At 42.1% G+C, this 17,304-nt stretch overlaps 1 protein-coding gene across 3 annotated transcripts in view; it reads right to left on the bottom strand.

Annotated features, from left to right (window-relative positions):
* LOC147747719 (coagulation factor XIII B chain-like) overlaps positions 1-17,304 on the bottom strand; it is a 1,426,313-nt gene that overhangs the window by 1,294,976 nt on the left and 114,033 nt on the right. For 2 of the 3 annotated variants that reach the window (XM_086955242.1, XM_086955259.1), the window contains exon 3: positions 12,537-12,713. The exons of the other annotated variant lie outside the window; for it this stretch is intronic. In XM_086955242.1, coding sequence (XP_086811368.1) covers positions 12,537-12,713 — 177 coding nt within the window. The remainder of the gene's footprint in view (positions 1-12,536; positions 12,714-17,304) is intronic. 3 annotated transcript variants of the gene reach the window in all.

Genomic DNA, 17,304 nt, shown 5'->3' with positions numbered 1-17,304 from the left:
CTAACACGACTCCTGTTGAGAAACACTGGATTCTTACAATTAGTTTGCCAAAAGACTTGATACCAGACGCCAGTGACTGCGAGTCATGGGGTAGAATTTTTGCGTCAGTGTACACGAGGTGATGCAGCACTCCGTCTATGGCTGTTCTTCCTATGGTCATTAAGCATGTTCAGGATGAACACGGACCTGAGGCTGCGGATAAATTGGGAATGAGACTTTGCGGCGCATTTGACGTAGTTTCCGAGCTCATCCTTTCTAATATAAAGGGAGATGCGGTAAACTTTCAGGTGTCTAATGCTTTGCTCGCGGTCCCCGATGCGATAAACCCCGACAGTTACCGAAGATTATCACGGCTGCTTATAAAACCATTGCCGTAATAGTCTGGGTGTCAAGCCATTTTCTACTAAAGAGAAAAAGCAACCCCAAGGGTGGAAGCCTGAAACGGACGTTCAACTCGCAGCTCCAAAGAAGAATTGGAACTGAAATAAAAAACAGGGGAAACAACAGGAGTCCCGTCCCCCATCACCAGTGCCTGTGTCTACTGAGCGTATTTATGACTTGCGTGACCGCAGTACGATTAAGTCGCCTGATAGATTTCAGGTTGCTGATCAACGCTCTCCTCGTTCTTTTCAGGACACATCGGCCTCATCGTCCGGTGGTGGAGGCGGCGGAAGAGGTAGGGGTGGCCCGCAGACTCCAGGCCAGCCTCGCCCGAAAGACGGAAAAGGCAAGCAGGATGATTCTTCACAGAAGAAGCCACAGTTTCAGAAAAAGAAAGTTGCTGCTTTAACAGCAAGATATGCTACAGATAGTGAGAACGCAGCTTCGGAATCTGACATGGGCTCTGACCCTGCTGGACAGCGCGGCGGAGATTACCATAGTGCGAGAGGCCCTGGGTCCACTACTGAAGGTGACAGCGACTGACCAATATGTTGTTGTGGAGACAGCTGATACCAGAGTAGCTCCCCCTGATAGACTTTATGAAATTGTCCTTTTAATTGAAGGTGACATACAACGTACCATAAAAGGGGTATTTTGGGAAAATCTTATTGCTACCTATGACATTTTGTTAGCGGAGGCTGACTGGCCCCCACCTTTAGTTCTCGCAGCTCCAAGAGGGGAGGAGGTCATCCTCCCTAGTGTCGCGCACATTGTCTCAAAGGAGCATGCGCTGAATTTTGCAGAAGAGTTGGCTAAGGCCCTTGCGCTGGCTCTGTACCGTACTCATTGTGGTTGGGATGAATTTTCGCCACACCACGAGATACCTTTACGGTCTATGCCACAGCCCCAACCTCAATATCCCATCCGAAGGGAAGCTAAGGCTTCCGTTGCGGAAATACTTGAACAATTGGAATATCAAGGTGTAATTGAAACTTGTGTGTCACCGATGAATAACCCACTTTTTACTGTGACCAAGCCTGACGGTTCGTACCGTTTGGTATTGGATTACCGGCATTTAAACTTGCATTGCCGTACCTGTGCAGTACAGAATACACATGGTTCTGCCTTAGTGGATAGTCTTGTGCGAAAGCGATTTAAAACCACACTTGACATATCCAACATTTTTTTTGCCCACCATTTGGATGGTCTGAGCTCCAAATGGACCAGTTTTACCAGTGGTGGTAAACAACGCCACTTTAAACGCCTGCCGATGGGCTATAAGAATATTCCAGGTGTGTTTGCTGCCCGTATAGTCTCTCTCTTGGAGAGAGTTGACCCAGATGCGTGTTCATATGTGGATGACATTCATCCCACAGACGACGAACTTTGAGCGCATCTGTGTCGCGTTGACCGCATAATTTGTAACTTTGCGGACTTCGGTTACAAATTCAACTTTGCAAAGTCTCAAATTGCAGAGTACACAGTGTTGTTCCTGGGCTATGAGCTCAACAATGAAGGTCGAGGTTTGGCTCCTCACTTCTTGCGCGCTCCTACAACTCTGAAAAAATTACAGTCCTTGCTGGGATTTTTTAATTTCGGGCGTATATACATTCCCGATTATGCCCAGCATATCAAGCCTTTGTATGCTTTGATACAACCAACTTTTACCAAATCTTGCTGGCTGCCAGAACATTCAGTCATTTTGCAATCTTTGCAGGCTGATCTTCTTGAATCTAAATTCTTACTGACTTGTGATAACCACACCAACCTGGTGATAAGAATCATCCCTGGGGCGGTGGGTTTCACTTACTTTACTTTTAATGAAGGAGACAGAGTACCTATTGCTTACAAGTCACATTTGTACACTTTGGCTGAAATGCGGTTTTTCACTGTGGAAAAAGTTTTGACAGCAGTGCAAATGGCGATTCTCAAGGAACGAGCACTGTCACAGGGAAAACGCATGATGGTTGTTACCCAGTATCCTGCACTTGAAGCAGTGACGAAAGCCAGTGTACCAAATTCTAAGGCTTTGCACCCACGGTGGATACAATGGGCTGCGTCATTAACGTCTCTGGATGTCACATTTGTTTTTGATGCCTCCTTACAGTTACAAGAGTTTTTGCAGTATGAATTTGTTCATCCTGTGCCATTGACTATGCAGCCTTTGGAGGATTTCCATTGTATCATTTACCCTGATGGTTCAGCGCAAGTTGCGCAAGGGTCTAGGCATGCATACGTTTCAGCTTGCGCCATTGTGGTAGGTGCCATGCTGAATGATGAATTCAAGTCCAATGTCGTGCAAACGCAAACTTTACGGGACTGCACCGCACAATTGGCAGAGCTCCGGGCTCTAATGCTTGCATTAGAGTATGCTGTTCCTAGTGTGACGACTCTTACTGTGAGTGATTCTTACTACTGTGTCCAGTCTTACAATGAGAATCTGTTCTTTTGGATTCAGAATGATTTTCGTGATTCCAAGGGTAGCACAATAAAACATAAAATGATCTGGGTCCGAGTGGCTGAGCTTAAAGAGCAGTTGCCGCTCGTGTATGTAATTCACACTCTCGGTCATCAGCGCGTGGGAGTTCACGCTGTTGGCAATTCTTTGGCCGACGAGGTCGCAAAAACAGCAGTGTCGACATGTTTGGTTGCAGCAGTTACACGTTCCAAAAGTAAGTTTGATGATGACATCTTAGCAGCTGTTGCTGCTACTGAGAAGGGAAGTAAATATCCTAAGGGGTTCCCTTCGAAGTATACTTACCATTTAAGTCCTGATAACGTTCCTTATGTGAAAATACCGGACGTTGGTGAAAGGTTAATTCCCAACGCGGACCGCAGGTCCACACTGATACAGCTGCCCACGGGGTGTTGCGTCTGCGCATGCGGTCGTTTCGGCTACTCTATCTCAGTTACAACAACGTTTATGGTGGCGGGAACTGTACAAACAGACGCGTGATTTTGTCCTTCTCTGTGACATTTGCCAGCAGATTAAACCTTCAATTGCTGCGCGTCAGCCCCAGACTCAGTTGTACATTTCTAATAAGCCACTTGGTTGTGTTTATTTAGATCACTGCGGTCATTTTTCTTCTGATACTGTATATAAGTACATCTTAGTAGCAGTTGATTCATCCACACGCTTTGTGTGGGTGTGGCCACACCGCAGCACTGATTCGCAATCTGTCATAAGAGACTTGCGTGTCTTTGTAGGGATTTTTGCCTGTGGCACCTTCCATTCGGATCAGGGTCCTGCTTTCGCCTCTAAGGCGTATAAGGATGCCATGGCTTCGTTGGGGGTCCAAGTCAAGTTTTCGTCTCCATACAGACCTGAGGGTAATAGTGTTGTGGAACAAATGAACCATGATTTAAAGCAGTCTTTGACAGCTAGGGTTATAGGCACTGGCAGGAACTGGCTAGCCCACCTCAATAGCGTGCAGTGTGCCCTTAATAATCTCCCTAGAAGGTCTCTGGGTGGGCGGACCCCATACGAAATGCTCTTTGGTATCAAGATGTTCGTCCCGGACCTTGACGGTTGTTTTACAGGATCTACAAAAGACGAGAGGCAGTCTTGCAAAGGAACATTTGCCCTGCACATCTGAAGCTGCGTTGCAGATTTGGGTAGTTGGCTGGCCACCCCAAGTTGGAGAACTGGTTCGAGAGAAAATCGAAAACAAGAAATAATTTGGTCCCTCTTATCGAGCTCCAGTTCCGGTGCTTGGAGTGAAGGGCACAAGAACAGTCATTTTACCACCACTTCCAGGTCGTAAAGAAAACAGGTATAACTCCATTGACAATGTTAAAATAAACATAGTGGCCGATTCATCTTAGTATGACACAGGCTGTCTCATGTCCTTCGATTTTGAGAAATTCTGTTTTGGCCCCGGCTTCTGATCCCAGGCATGATGTTGCCCTCGAGATGCCTGTAGTTTCAAGTCCTTTACTGAGTTCACTGCCTGGTGCTCACCTTGATGAAACTGACTATACTTACCCCACTGACTTGTCAATGCCTGATTTGCAAACTCGTTTGGCTACAGAATCCAGATTTTCATTTGACACTGACTTTCGATTTACCTGTTCATGTCAATTGGCTTTGTGGTGAATTTTTTTCGCATTGTCAATGGACACTATGTTGAGGAGAGAACAGGCATTCGACATATTAATGGAACATTGGCTCCCCATTCCTCATCACACAGATTGAAGAGGGACCTTGCCTTTGTTAATATCACTGCTTGGCCCGTCTTAGATGGGACTGTGTGGGATGCTGTTCGATTTCAAATCCATGGGCCCACTGTGGTTATAAATGTCCCTAATGTGCTTAGAGTTTCTATGGGGGATGTGATTAAACAAAATATACGTTCTGATGATTGGGATGTTTAGGCCGTAGAGGCTTTGTTTTTTAATTTGAAATATTATGCTGCCTTTGATACTGAAGATTTGTATTTGGAAACTGCTAATTACGGTGATTTGTATTGTTACCAACATTTTGGCAATCACTACCTGCATAAAGCTAATACCAGGAGGAACACTGTTAATTATACACAATGGAAACATTGTCAAGCTCCTGTACAAGGCAGTTCTGCTTCCTTTATGAAAAGGTTCACTTATTTTACCAATTTTAATCAATCAAATCCCAACGCATTTTATTTTAAGATGACTGAAAAGTCCACATCCAAGGTTGGACTTACCGACACAAAATTATTGTATTCAAAGTCCTTTCTAGACCAATTGGCTTTTGGGGGTTACGAGTTGTGGAAGGATACAATTGATCTTAAATCTGTTTGGGGTTCTAAGAGCTGGCAAGTTCAAGGCACTGAGGCTTTGCACCGTGCATGCCTCATCCGGAACCGTATGTTGTTTTTGAATTCTACAATTTCACAAACAACTTGCTTTGGATTGGCTACTATTAAAAAATTAAATGCTCCTTCTTTTCCTGAATTAGAAGTATATTCCGGTTGGAATAATGCCACTAAATTTTTGGTCAGAGAGTTACAAACTCTTTTGCTGAATTCTTCCTTTAACATATCCAGTTTGGATCCCAAGGGTTGGTTGATCTTGCACAAAAGTGCTGATTCTTGCCAGCGTCGTTTTCTGGGTTTAGCTCATGGCTTTACACAGGTCAGGGTGGATCCCCGTTTTGAAAGTGGCCGTTCTGTGACTACCTATTCTGTAGGCAAATTATGTCAGAATTGGCTCAAACATTCCACTTTGGCGTCAGTTAAGCTGCATTTATCTGAACTGACTGACGATGTTGATCTGAATGATTTTTGAAAGGCCCGGCTAACGGCAGGTCTAAAAGATGGATATATGCTATTTACAACGAGGTCTGGAAAATGTCTCAGATTGAGGCAGCTACCCGCATTAGAGCTTTAAATCAAGCTAATTTAGAAAACAGTGCTGGCAGTTGTAGATAACAGCATTAACACGCTCTCTTCCCGCATTTGCACGTTAGACAATATTGTATCATCCGTTGTTGATATTGTGCAGGATGAAGTGTCTGTTCTGTACCATGGTCAAAATAAATCAATTGCGTTCAATTATGCAGTTTGCATGGACATTGCAAACCTTGAAGGTGGGAATGGTGCCATGGCACTGCATGAACACGTCATCATTGTTTGCCCCGTTTAATTTGACTGACAATGAACGTTTAATTTCAATGAAAGATGCAACTTTTTCTATGTTACACATTGAGAAGTTAGAAACTTTACCATTTTCAGTGGCTGAGGCCAACTCCGCAACGTGGCTTATCCATGGGTTAATAACTCTCCCGTTTCCTCTGTTCAAGTTCGAGGTGTGCATGAAGTACTTTGCCATTGGTAGATATGAGCCTCTCGGCAGTGCTTATCTTCATGAAGCTTGGTCGCTTCCGTTTACCTATAGATGCCTTAGGGAGGGTAAGGAAGTTTATTTGAATGGTGAAGACTACACTGAAACACCAGATCACTCATTGATGTGTAGACATATCCAATTGCACGGCTCTTGTAACCATAATGAGCCAAATTTAGCTTGTATTTTGAAAGGTACACCTGTGCCTGCTATCGTACCCACATTCACATTACTGGCAAACGGGAGTTATTTACTTTAAAATAATGAAGATTGTTGTGGGTTTGTAGCAGGAATTGCTTATGCCTATTGCTTATGAGCCGAATTTAGCTTGTATTTTGAAAGGTACACCTGTGCCTGCTATCGTACCGACATTCACATTACTGGCAAACGGGAGGTATTTACTTTTAAATAATGAAGATTGTTGTGGGTTTATAGCAGGAATTGCTTATGTCGTTACCATCAGTGAGCGTGTGGTTTGCTGTAAGAATGTAATGTATCCTCCTCCGCATGGGAAGCTTGATGTTTCCATCTGGCCCACGATTCCGACCTTGAAAGCAGTGTTCAACAAGATGAGTCGCATAAGAGCTCTATTGTCCCAGAAAGAAGTTGCCTTCACATCTGCTAGTCTTTCACGTGGCAAACACCCGCACAGAAGTGCATGCTGTATTAAATACTGGTTTGCCCTTGCATTTCAGTGAGTTAATTCACACTATCTTTAATGCATGCTCCACCACAGGGCTGGCACACTTTTTTAAAGTTGTAAGCAGTGGCCTTGTGACTTCTTTTCAAACTATATTTGGTGTGTTCCCGGCATTTTTCATTCAATTTTTTCCAGCCTGTTTGGTGGATTTCCCTTACTGCTGGCTCTGGCTGCAGGCGTTCTTTTACTGTTTTGTTTATTTCAAAATGGATGCACTACCTGTGTTACAAAAAGAGCTGTCACGGCTGGTGCTGCTCCGCAACCGAATTCTTGAGTATTATGGAGCACTGCCTCTTGCTACTTTGAGTGCGGCTTATGGATTACAGTTTCAATTTTCCTACTTTACATGCGTCCAGCCTGTCTTTCATTGCCTGAGTTGCGATTTCGACTGGGCCCTGGATTTGTGTCTCTGCAAAACGGTGTCTCCCGATGCGGATTAGGATCAGCTTATGACCCCCTTAGTTGCTCATGAATTGCTTTGTTCTGGCGGAGGGATTATGGCCTTTGCAGCGATGCATGGAGTTCTGGGTCATTGGAATGTGTTCGCAGCGGCGCAAGATTTCTTGGCACACAGCTTCATTGAAAACCCACTGAGTTGTCCTCTGATGGTGCTAGAGGCTCCGATAATTGAGGAACATGTATGTTCTTTCCCTTTGTTAAATTGGATGGCTGACATATTTTCAGATGAGAACGGTGACTTCCTTTTGGAGGCTGTTGCTGCATATTCATTGTTAGACTGAGATGTGTCATCGCTTCTTTCTCTTCCATGAACAAGGTCACTTCTTGGACATCGGGTATTTTTAAATATTTTTCTCAAGCCAACATTTTTTTGGGGCCCAGACCTATTGACTTCGCTATGTCCAATAGCTATGTATATAAAATTTGATCTGTTATCGGACTATGAGGTTTTTGGTTCTAATTTTTTTTCCCTTGTGGAAATTTGAGACTGGTCCTGACTGTCATTCTTGAACTCTGCATTCCAAAATTTGCCCCTTATCTTATCCGTGCTCAGATCAAGGGAGGGTGTCATGGAGATGGGCTTTGCCTACACACTGTGTTAAGTTAGCATGAGCTTATTAGAAGTTTAAACGCCATTTTTCCTCTGCTGCTTTTGCACACGGCACACAATATTATAGATGTTTAGAGTCTAGCAGAATATTTTGCTTTACACGAGAATAATATGTTTTCCTATAGTATCAGCCTTGCTTGGTAAGCTATGTCTGAACAATGAGTGCCGAGGCCTCAAGGTTATTTCAACACAGTGGTTGTTGTTCGGTCTGATCAGCGCACGTTCTAGACATAACACATATGCAGCTGCGGCCACCTCTGATTTTGGTGCGTTTAATAATGCACTGCACAGAGCATGTAAACACACTTTGGAGAACATTCGCATGCCGAGAGCTGGAGTCGAAAATTATGTGATACCTTTCTACTAGGACCAGAGGTATGGGGCCGCCTTTGTAATCCCAAGAGACCTTCTGTAGATATAATATACTAGCAAGGTAGGGTAAGAACTAGGTGAAATTTATCCTTCTTCCCTTTAGCATTTTAACATGCTTTCTCCCTTTGTATTTTATGGAATAGTAACTATGCTGATAACCTTGCTGCTTATAATATGTTTGCTTGTATTAGCTAAGATTCTACGCCTGAGAACACGGCATTAGAAATAAATATTTCAAACTTGCAAGTGTCCTCGTTTTGCACTGGTATGATAGTATAACAAAAGAGTGTACATGTTTTCCACGTTACCTGAGGTGTTCTAAGTTCATGTTCTGGGTTGTCTAATCATTGGGGGTATGGAAGAACCAATGAGACACTGATTGCTCGTCTGGTAGGGGATTTTAGATACTAAGGTGAGTTTTGGTACACCCTAATTCACTGAGGTTCCAAGTCTCTATGCACAGTTCTGTGTAGGAGCAGAATCTCTGTGACAGCATAATAATGCTATGTTGTACATTGCACATTTTTGCATGTTGTACACAAATAATAGAAAAAAGCTGCTTTAAACTAATAGCTTGGCTAGGTAAACATTTATAAGGGGTATTAGTATAAGGGAGGGAAACATAATGGGCTAATTTACATGAAATTAATACTCTCTTTTTGTTTATTTTATTTTTTTTGGCTTACAATTAAATGGCTGCCTGTGAATCCAGCAAAACTGTGACTTGCATTAAAAGAAGAGAGCATGCGCAGTCTGTGCCAGCTTTCCTCAAGACAAGGAGTCAAGGCCACTGTGAAGTGTACATTCTTGTGATTGTGCCAATGTACTAGTTAGCTAAAGTATCCTTCTAGCCTGTGCTGTGACAGGAAGGAAGAGGAAAGATAGAAACATTTTTCCTAGTAAATGTTGCTAAATATATAAAATGTATTCATCATTTGCGCTTCTTTTGTTAAAACTGGTATGCTCTAGAATTTTCAATGAGGTCAGGATAGTAAAATCTCATGCCATCATGGCAGACCAATTAGGTACATGCTTTTGTGGAGATGAAACATTTTTGTGTAGTCTACCTAGAATTAGACTATAAATAATGACCTCTTTGGAGGCGTGGTTGGCTTTTAGCTCACTTTTGCTTTTAGGCTTTAGGCTCTGATTCATTCATATGCGTTAGGTACGAGAAACGTTGCGGCAGATTACTACAGCCTCGGGCGGGAGATTGCGTCCGGGGAGAGGGGAGGGTTTCCCTTGCTCATGTTCTTTTTTTTTCAGAAAGTCTTGGCATGGTCTGGTGATGGAAGGGTGCTTTCAAGGAGCAACTCCTATCAGAGTGGCAGAGATGCAGAGGGTAATCCACCATTACTACGTGGCCACTACTTTGTATTACCATTACTACGCAGCTTTTACTTAGCATTAACTATTACTACGCATGTTTAAACTTCGAATGCCGATACTTCGCAAGTACAAAAACATTGCAGGCTATCCACATCGTTGTTTGGAAAAGGAGGTGCTTCCATTTCCAAACAACGACGTGCACCGCACAGGAAGTATTAGAAGAGAGGAACCACGCTTGAAGGTGAAGAGCGGGATAACGAGGAGAGAGAGGTAAGTGGAGTTGTGTTGTTTTTAGGGTGTTGCAGGGTGTAGACAATTAGGTTACAGTGTTGTGTTTGTGTAGTATAGAGTAGTGTATTTTAGATTTGGGTAGTGTTGGGGGTCGTGAAGGGTAGTGTTTGAGAGGAGGGATAGGTCTGTGGATCGGGGGAGGGATGTGGAGGAGTAGTGTTTTAGGGTTAAGGGTAATGTTGAGATGTTTGTGTAGTGTAGGGTAGTGTTTTAGGGTTTAGGGTAGTGTCTGGGTTTGCAGGGTAGTGTTTGAAAGTAGGGAGCGGAATTGGGGTAGGGCGGTCTTGCAGGGTGTAGTGCTTTAGGGTTTAGGCTTCTGCTATGGGGTTTGTGTAGTGTAGGGTAGTGTTTTAGGGTTTAGGGTAGTGCCGGGGGTGTGCAGGGTAGTATTTGAGAGTAGGGAGAGGACATGGGGACAGGGGCGTCGTCCGGGGGATAGTGAATTAGGGTTTAGGGTCCTGCTGTGGGATTTGTGTAGTGTAGGGTAGTGTTTTAGGGTTTAGGGTAGTGTCGGGGGTGTCGTTTTTTTTTTTTAGTGTAGGGACCGGAGTGTGGGAAGGGGAAAGGACGTGCAGGGGTTAGTGATTTAGGCTTTAGGGTAGTGATGTAGTGTTTGTGTTGTTTAGGGTAGTCTTAAGGGTTAAGGGTAGTGTCGGAGGCGTTGTGCAGGGTAGTGTTAGAAAGTAGGGAGCGGACTTGGGGAAGGTTGTTTAGGGGTAGTGTTTTAGTGTTTAGGGTAGTGTAGTGGTGTTTGAGTTGTGTAGGGTATTGTAGTGTTGAGGGGTTGGGTAGTGTAGTGATTTTATAGGATAATGCGTATGTGTAGAAATTGTGTAAGGTGATACAATTAAGTGTGCGAAGATATTGTTTGAATAACATAAAGACATTTTCACTTGTTTTGAAATAGATATTTTAGTTGTATGTTCGATTATGGAACTAAAAAAAAATATATTAATAAAAAAATAAATACCGTTTTATTTCGGAGAAATAATTTATTTAAAGGGTGAAGGTCATAATAAAATAGAGCAAGGAATGAAATATGTGAGGTTTTTTTAAATAAAAAAATGGGGATTTATTTTAATTCATGAATTTAGATTAAATAGCCGTTTTTTAAAATACTCCCCCACCCTAATCCCCTATTTCCATGTCATCCCATACAAGGGGATAAGTAACTATTACAATTAATTTATAGTTTTAACGAAATAAAAAATAGTTGAAGTGGTATGCGTAGTACTTTAATGTGGAATAAAAGCATTCTAAGAACATGTATATGCATTTGCGTTGTGAATGCATTCGCAGTTAAAACTTGTAAAGTAATGGTAATCGCTAAGTAAAATCCGCAAAGTAAAACCATGCGTACTATTGTGTTGCGAAGTACCAACATATATTCATGCAGAGAGCAGCAACAGATAGAAACACTTTTTTTCAGATTTAGATGCTAAACTTTAAGTTTATGCTTTGACTAATTAATTAGGTCTGAAAAAATGTATTTGTCTTATGCATTTATTTCTCTTTATGGGAGATTTTTGCAAACGATTTAAGTATTGATTAGCCTTGCAAGACTATTTTTCTTAGAAACTCTTTAAAGAGTTCTGACTGATATTTTGGGCCACATTTTCTTTTCTACGTGTGATGCTTATATGCAGACTGTAATATGTTCTGTAATAATGCTATTTTTCCTGTTTTCCAAATTCTGTAACCTGATTGATATTTTACTAATGAATAAAGGGTTAGAGAAAACCATAACTTTTGACTAGAAAATACTCAACAACTCTCTTCATTGGCTTAAATAATAATTGCACTTTTGACTGTTCATATTTATTTAAAGACTCCTGAAGGTAATACATGGTGTCAAGGGCCCAACATCTTTTGTAATGTTGTCTACTACTTTGGGGATGAACGCTGGAAATAAAATCAGATAAATACATGATATATCACATTGCTTGATGTAAAACAGGCTACATATTGGGATTGACCAATATAAGAAGCACCTATATGCCATCTTGAAGCTTCTTCACAATTTTAGGTTCATTGGTTAATGTTTGTGGGTTCCCGACCCCTCATTTGAAGTGAGGTGGGGTTGGTTTTAAATTATGGCGATGAAGTCCCTTAAACAGTATTTTTTCAGATCCTTATTGAAGGTAGGGAGCTTGTCAAGGCTCCTGGAGTTGATAGAAAGTGTTCCTATTCTCCTATTACTATGACTATGTATTAATTGCATCTACAGATTGCTCTGGTATTGCTGGACACTGGATTTAAGATGGTAGTACAGTGGTTATCCAGCTCCGGTAGGTAGTCAGACTTATATGGAGAGAACATCTAGAAGTGCTGTAGCATTTGGTGCATGGATAACTTACGAGTAGTGAATTGCTACTTCCTTTAAAATGCATTTGCCATACTGTAAAGTTGGAACTAATATTGGACCTGTATAAAATTCAAGGTTTCAAAGGAATCAATACAGGTGTTTAACTGGTTTCCATTTGGCAACACCAAGATCATTTGTCTTAATGTAAGTAACAGATAAATATATTGAAAATAAAGAAGCATTTTTGAAATAAGAATTACACTGCTTACTTTCACATTTTAACGGGGGTACCCAGCCATCTATCGTGCATGTTGGTTTTCTGTCTTTGCTGTACAGAGCCACAAATCCTGGATGACACTTTAAGTCAACTGTGTCATCCAATCTGTATTTGTCCCGTCTTGGCAGCATTTCACCGTTGACCACATTTTGATAATAGCACTCAATTTCTAAGAAAAAGTATATGTGATTTTACTAAAGAGAAAAATAAACTAATCTCACCCTAAATGCATTTTACAAATTCAAAACATACAGATAGAGGTTGAGGACTAACAAGGAGACATCAAACCACGGCTGAGATTCACATAGAGGAAAGATAAAGTAAAGAGGACATTTCTCATATTTCTCGTAAAGCAATCTATGTACAATAGAAATGCCGAACAATTAAAGGAGGCTAATAATTATGCTGCATAGGTCTATTACCCAATTCAGTAGTGCCCATTTCATCAATCTTCGATAAAAACATGCAGCATGTGCTCTATCAGAATTTAGACTTATTACCGTCACAAAGTCATGCTTTAGGGGAGCATTAAATTAATAATCATCAACTGATTTCAATATTTTGACCTTGGCTCTAAGTGTTTCTAGGTGTGGAGTCTAATAATATGTCTGTTTAATCAATTCTAAAAATGGAGAACCTCAAGGTGGCAAAAGCCTGGCTGACAAAACTACATTTTGGTGAATTGTCAAAGTAAGGAATACCCATTGGCAAGGAAAACTGAAGCTTTCTCTAGCAAAAAACACAACGTCTCACCACTCCTAAAATGATAGGACGTGTATGAAGAAATTATTTTCAAATTTGAAATAGGTGAAGGATCAAAGAAACAAAACAAGGACTGCAGCAGTCCTTTTTCTAGGTCTATCATGACCCAATTTAAAAGAGGAAAGAGTGTCAAAGAAGACAGTAACAATTGAAGAAAGACAAGAAAAAAAAGTAAGTAAGCAAAAGAGGGGGATGGAAAATGTGATAGGTACGCAGGAGTTTGAACAAAAATCAGTGGGAGTGGAGCATCAGCACCCCATAGACACGGGGGAGGGACAAGGAGAGATAAAAACAGATTAGCCTAAACAAGGAAGAAATAGGGATTCCAAGGATGAATTTTCTCTGATGAATGAAAGAAGGAAGAAGACAGGTTTAGATTAAAAATATGAGAAGGCAAAAGGCGGAGGAGTTAAATGTAGGGGGTAGAGGAAGAACGTCCCCAATTGCAAAATGATTAGAGAGAGATTTTAAAAGAAAAGGAGAAAAAAACGGAATTAAACATTTTCAGCAAGAAGAACATCCATTAGATTGTTTTTATCAACATGGTGAATGCCTTTCATGAAGAAACATTTGGGGAAACCGATTCAACAAGAATGGTTCCTCAGAACCAGCTTTTAAGTTTTTTTTCAATCCGAAACATATAGAACCATGGCTTCCATGAACCTTGGACAAGTCTTTGTGTTTGGTCCCAGACATATTTACATGAAGATGCCACAGAGCGGTGCCGCAAGCAATTTTGCTGTGCCAAGCGCCGTCATTTTAAAAACGCAGGAAATCGCCATATTAACAAGAATATGGTGCATCCCTGTGCTCACCCCTGCACCAGAGCTAAAAAAGCTGCCTAGCACCAATTCAGAAAGGGCACACTGACAGTGTACCACCTAAAACGTGACACACTGTCAGTAAACCTCCTGATAGCAGCCCTCTGGAGGGGGAAAGTGGGTCCTATGGACCCCAGACATCCCATTTGGCTGAGTGCAGTCACTCATGCAACCGCCTGGAAGGGGATCTCTAACCCCTCTCAAAAGTGCAGGTTGCTGCCTGAACAGTTAAACGCATAGCAACTGCTTCAAGACCTCTCCTTTTTTTCACCTGAACAAGCTGCCCCTAGGGCAGCGCTAGTTCGCGGCTGCCCTGGGGCAGCGCATTCTACATAATAGGGTGCACATTCCCTGTTAGCACCTGGCGCACCACATGAGGGGCTTTTGACTGTTAGACTCAGACCTTGGTGCTTCAGTTTTAAGCCCTGAAGTGCCCAGGGCAAAGTGTCATTTAGTGACTATTTTTTTCAAGTTTAGTGCATGTGTGGATGGGTGTACGTGTGTATGTATGAATGTATATATATTAGTGTGTGCATGCTGCTGTGAATGTTTGTGTATACATGCTTGTGAATGGTGGTTGTATGTGTGCGTACTTGTTCATGTATACGTGTGAGTAAGTGTGCATGTAGCTAGGTGAGTGTGGGTATGTATTTGTGTGAACCTGGGGCCCACCCGCCTCCCCCTCCCCACCTGCTTAAATTACTGGCCACCACTGACCTGAATGTTGTTTTCTTTACACCAAGAACAACCTTTGCTGCAACTGCTGTACGACCAGAACTTTTCCTCTTTGCTGGATTTCTTTTTAAGCAACTTTTGATTCACTTTAACTTTTTATTCACTCTGTGGTTGTTTATTTTCCAATTGGCAAACCTATCCTGTTGGGGCAACTGCCCACATTTCCATGATCACCAGGTGATTTCCCAGAGTCCGTATGGTCGCTTCTGTCATCCAACAGCAGAAGCAGCATTCAAACCAGTGCTGTGCATGGAAGATGCTTAATCCTATTCCCCTCCACAATGCTAGGAGTGGCAGTGCGCAGAAACAACTCTCCAGGGGCCTATTCATAAAGGCAAACATACATGTATATATTTACATACATCTATATTTACTACTCCACCTAGTTATAACTATGCACCTTTTTGCTATTTACCATTTCTGAGGATAGATTCATATTTAGGTGTAGACTTGCATGTCTCATCTGTAAGCTTGTATATAGCATTTTTTACTACATGAGTACTACTGTTCTACTACTTTATATGCTATAAAATGCAGTTTGTATTTAAGCCCCTGAGTGTCTGATGGGCCCTGCTCATTACATGGCCAATCCTGACAGTTCTGAGTGCTCCCCTGGCATAGACAACAGCAGTCCTCATTCTAAAATGTGGGCATTAGAGGACACAATTCAACATCCACATCTAATAGCTTGGAGTGTCTGAGACTCCATTAGGAAGATTCACTCACAGCAGAATGCCAAAACTGGAGTTCCAAAAGTAAAAAGACTGGGAGAAGTGTCAGCATCTGCTTTCCTACGAAATTGTATTCAGATCGATCTCCATGCCAAAAATGCCTTTTAGAGCGAGTTCTATTCCTCCTCAGTAGTCCCTCAGCCTGGGGTAAAAAACATATGGACATCTTTAGCTTCTAAACATCAACACCTTACACACTTAGGAGGAGGTTGAGGAGCAAACTTTGTAATTTTAGATGGTGTCCAATACAGACGGTTGATGGTAAAAAAGCGATTCCTCTTCAGGTTGGCAGGTTTGACGATAGAATACAGGAGCCTCACGGAATTATCCCAAACCGTTTTGATGTCTCCCTCATACGTAGTTCCTCTACAAACTGATTGGGGAGATGCTAGCTTCTTTTCCTCGGCCTCCAAAAACGTCTTATGCCACCTTGCAACCTCCTTACTCTTAGGTCTTAGGTCTTTGAGAAAGAGCTCCATCTCTTAGTCACCACCAATTTCCCCGTTTAAGGGTGCTGACCAGGATGACAAATGGATAAATTTAAACCTAGACACGTCCTTTCCAGTCTTTGCTTTTAGGACTTCCCAAGGATACACATTCTCCAATGTCATCATGTTGTAATACCCGCCCCCTGAGTGGTAGACTTATCCGTCTTTTAGGCATATAGGGGGCTAGGGGAGTCCCAAACTGGACCCAAATAAGAATAATAACCCAGGTCCCACCTTCTCCTAATCCTATACCATAGGTTTTTCTTGAAGAACCTGGGGGCGCCAAACTTATAAAGAAATCCCTCCATGTTCTACTGTCTCACCATCTCACCAAGAAGCCTCCCCCAAGTAGTGTTGTCTGGCTTCGCCAGCAGCATCCAAATGTTTTTAAATTGGAATACTGTAGAGTACAGATTAAAGTCAGGCAGGACCACCCCTCCTTTATCTAGCCTACGTCAAAGTTTTTTCCAGGCCAAGCTAGAGCTCTTATAGCCCCAAATAAAGCTGAGAACCTTCCCATAAATTCTATTGATGCCTGATTTTGGGAAGCCAAGGGCAATGGCATCAAAGAGGTAGGTCAGTTTTGGGAGAATAACCATTTTTATTAAATTAACACAACAGAAATTAGTTAACTGGAGGTTTCTCCATCTAGTTAAAGGTGGTCTATTTCTCTAGAGACCCCTTGCAGGTTAAGCTGCGAGATTTTATCTATCTTATCATCAATTACAATTTCCAGATATCTGAAACTTGGGCTCACTTTCCCACCCCAAAACTTAACATTCCAGCACATGACCTTAGTTTTAGAGGTATTTACTGAATAGCCAGAGGGGCAGCAAATTCCGCTAATAGCTGCTCCCCCCTTGCAATGGATATGACAGGATATGCCATATAAATTAATAGGTTGTTAGCGTAAAGCGCAACCTTACAACAATAAATGGTAGTCTAAAAGAGACTATGGAGACATCTGATCTCAGCAGTTGGGCCAGAAGTTCTTTATATATATCAAATGGTAAAGGTGAAAGAGGTTAACCCTGTCATGTCCCTCTTGATATACTAAAGCTGGAAGTCAGTACGCCATTGAAAAGGATCCTGGCCGACGCACCTTCACGGACCGATTTGAGTGTATATAAAAAGCTAGGGCCAAATTCCATTGTTCTCATGACCTCCCAAAGGAACACCCAACACACTCGATCAAACGCTTTAGCAGCATCCATGGCAACTAT

The sequence above is a fragment of the Lissotriton vulgaris genome, chromosome 1_1 (assembly GCF_964263255.1).
Source record: "Lissotriton vulgaris chromosome 1_1, aLisVul1.2, whole genome shotgun sequence".
Taxonomy (NCBI): Eukaryota; Metazoa; Chordata; class Amphibia; order Caudata; family Salamandridae; genus Lissotriton; species Lissotriton vulgaris.
The sequence above is the reverse complement of the archived record's forward strand: the minus strand, read 5'-3'. Positions and strand labels throughout refer to the sequence as shown.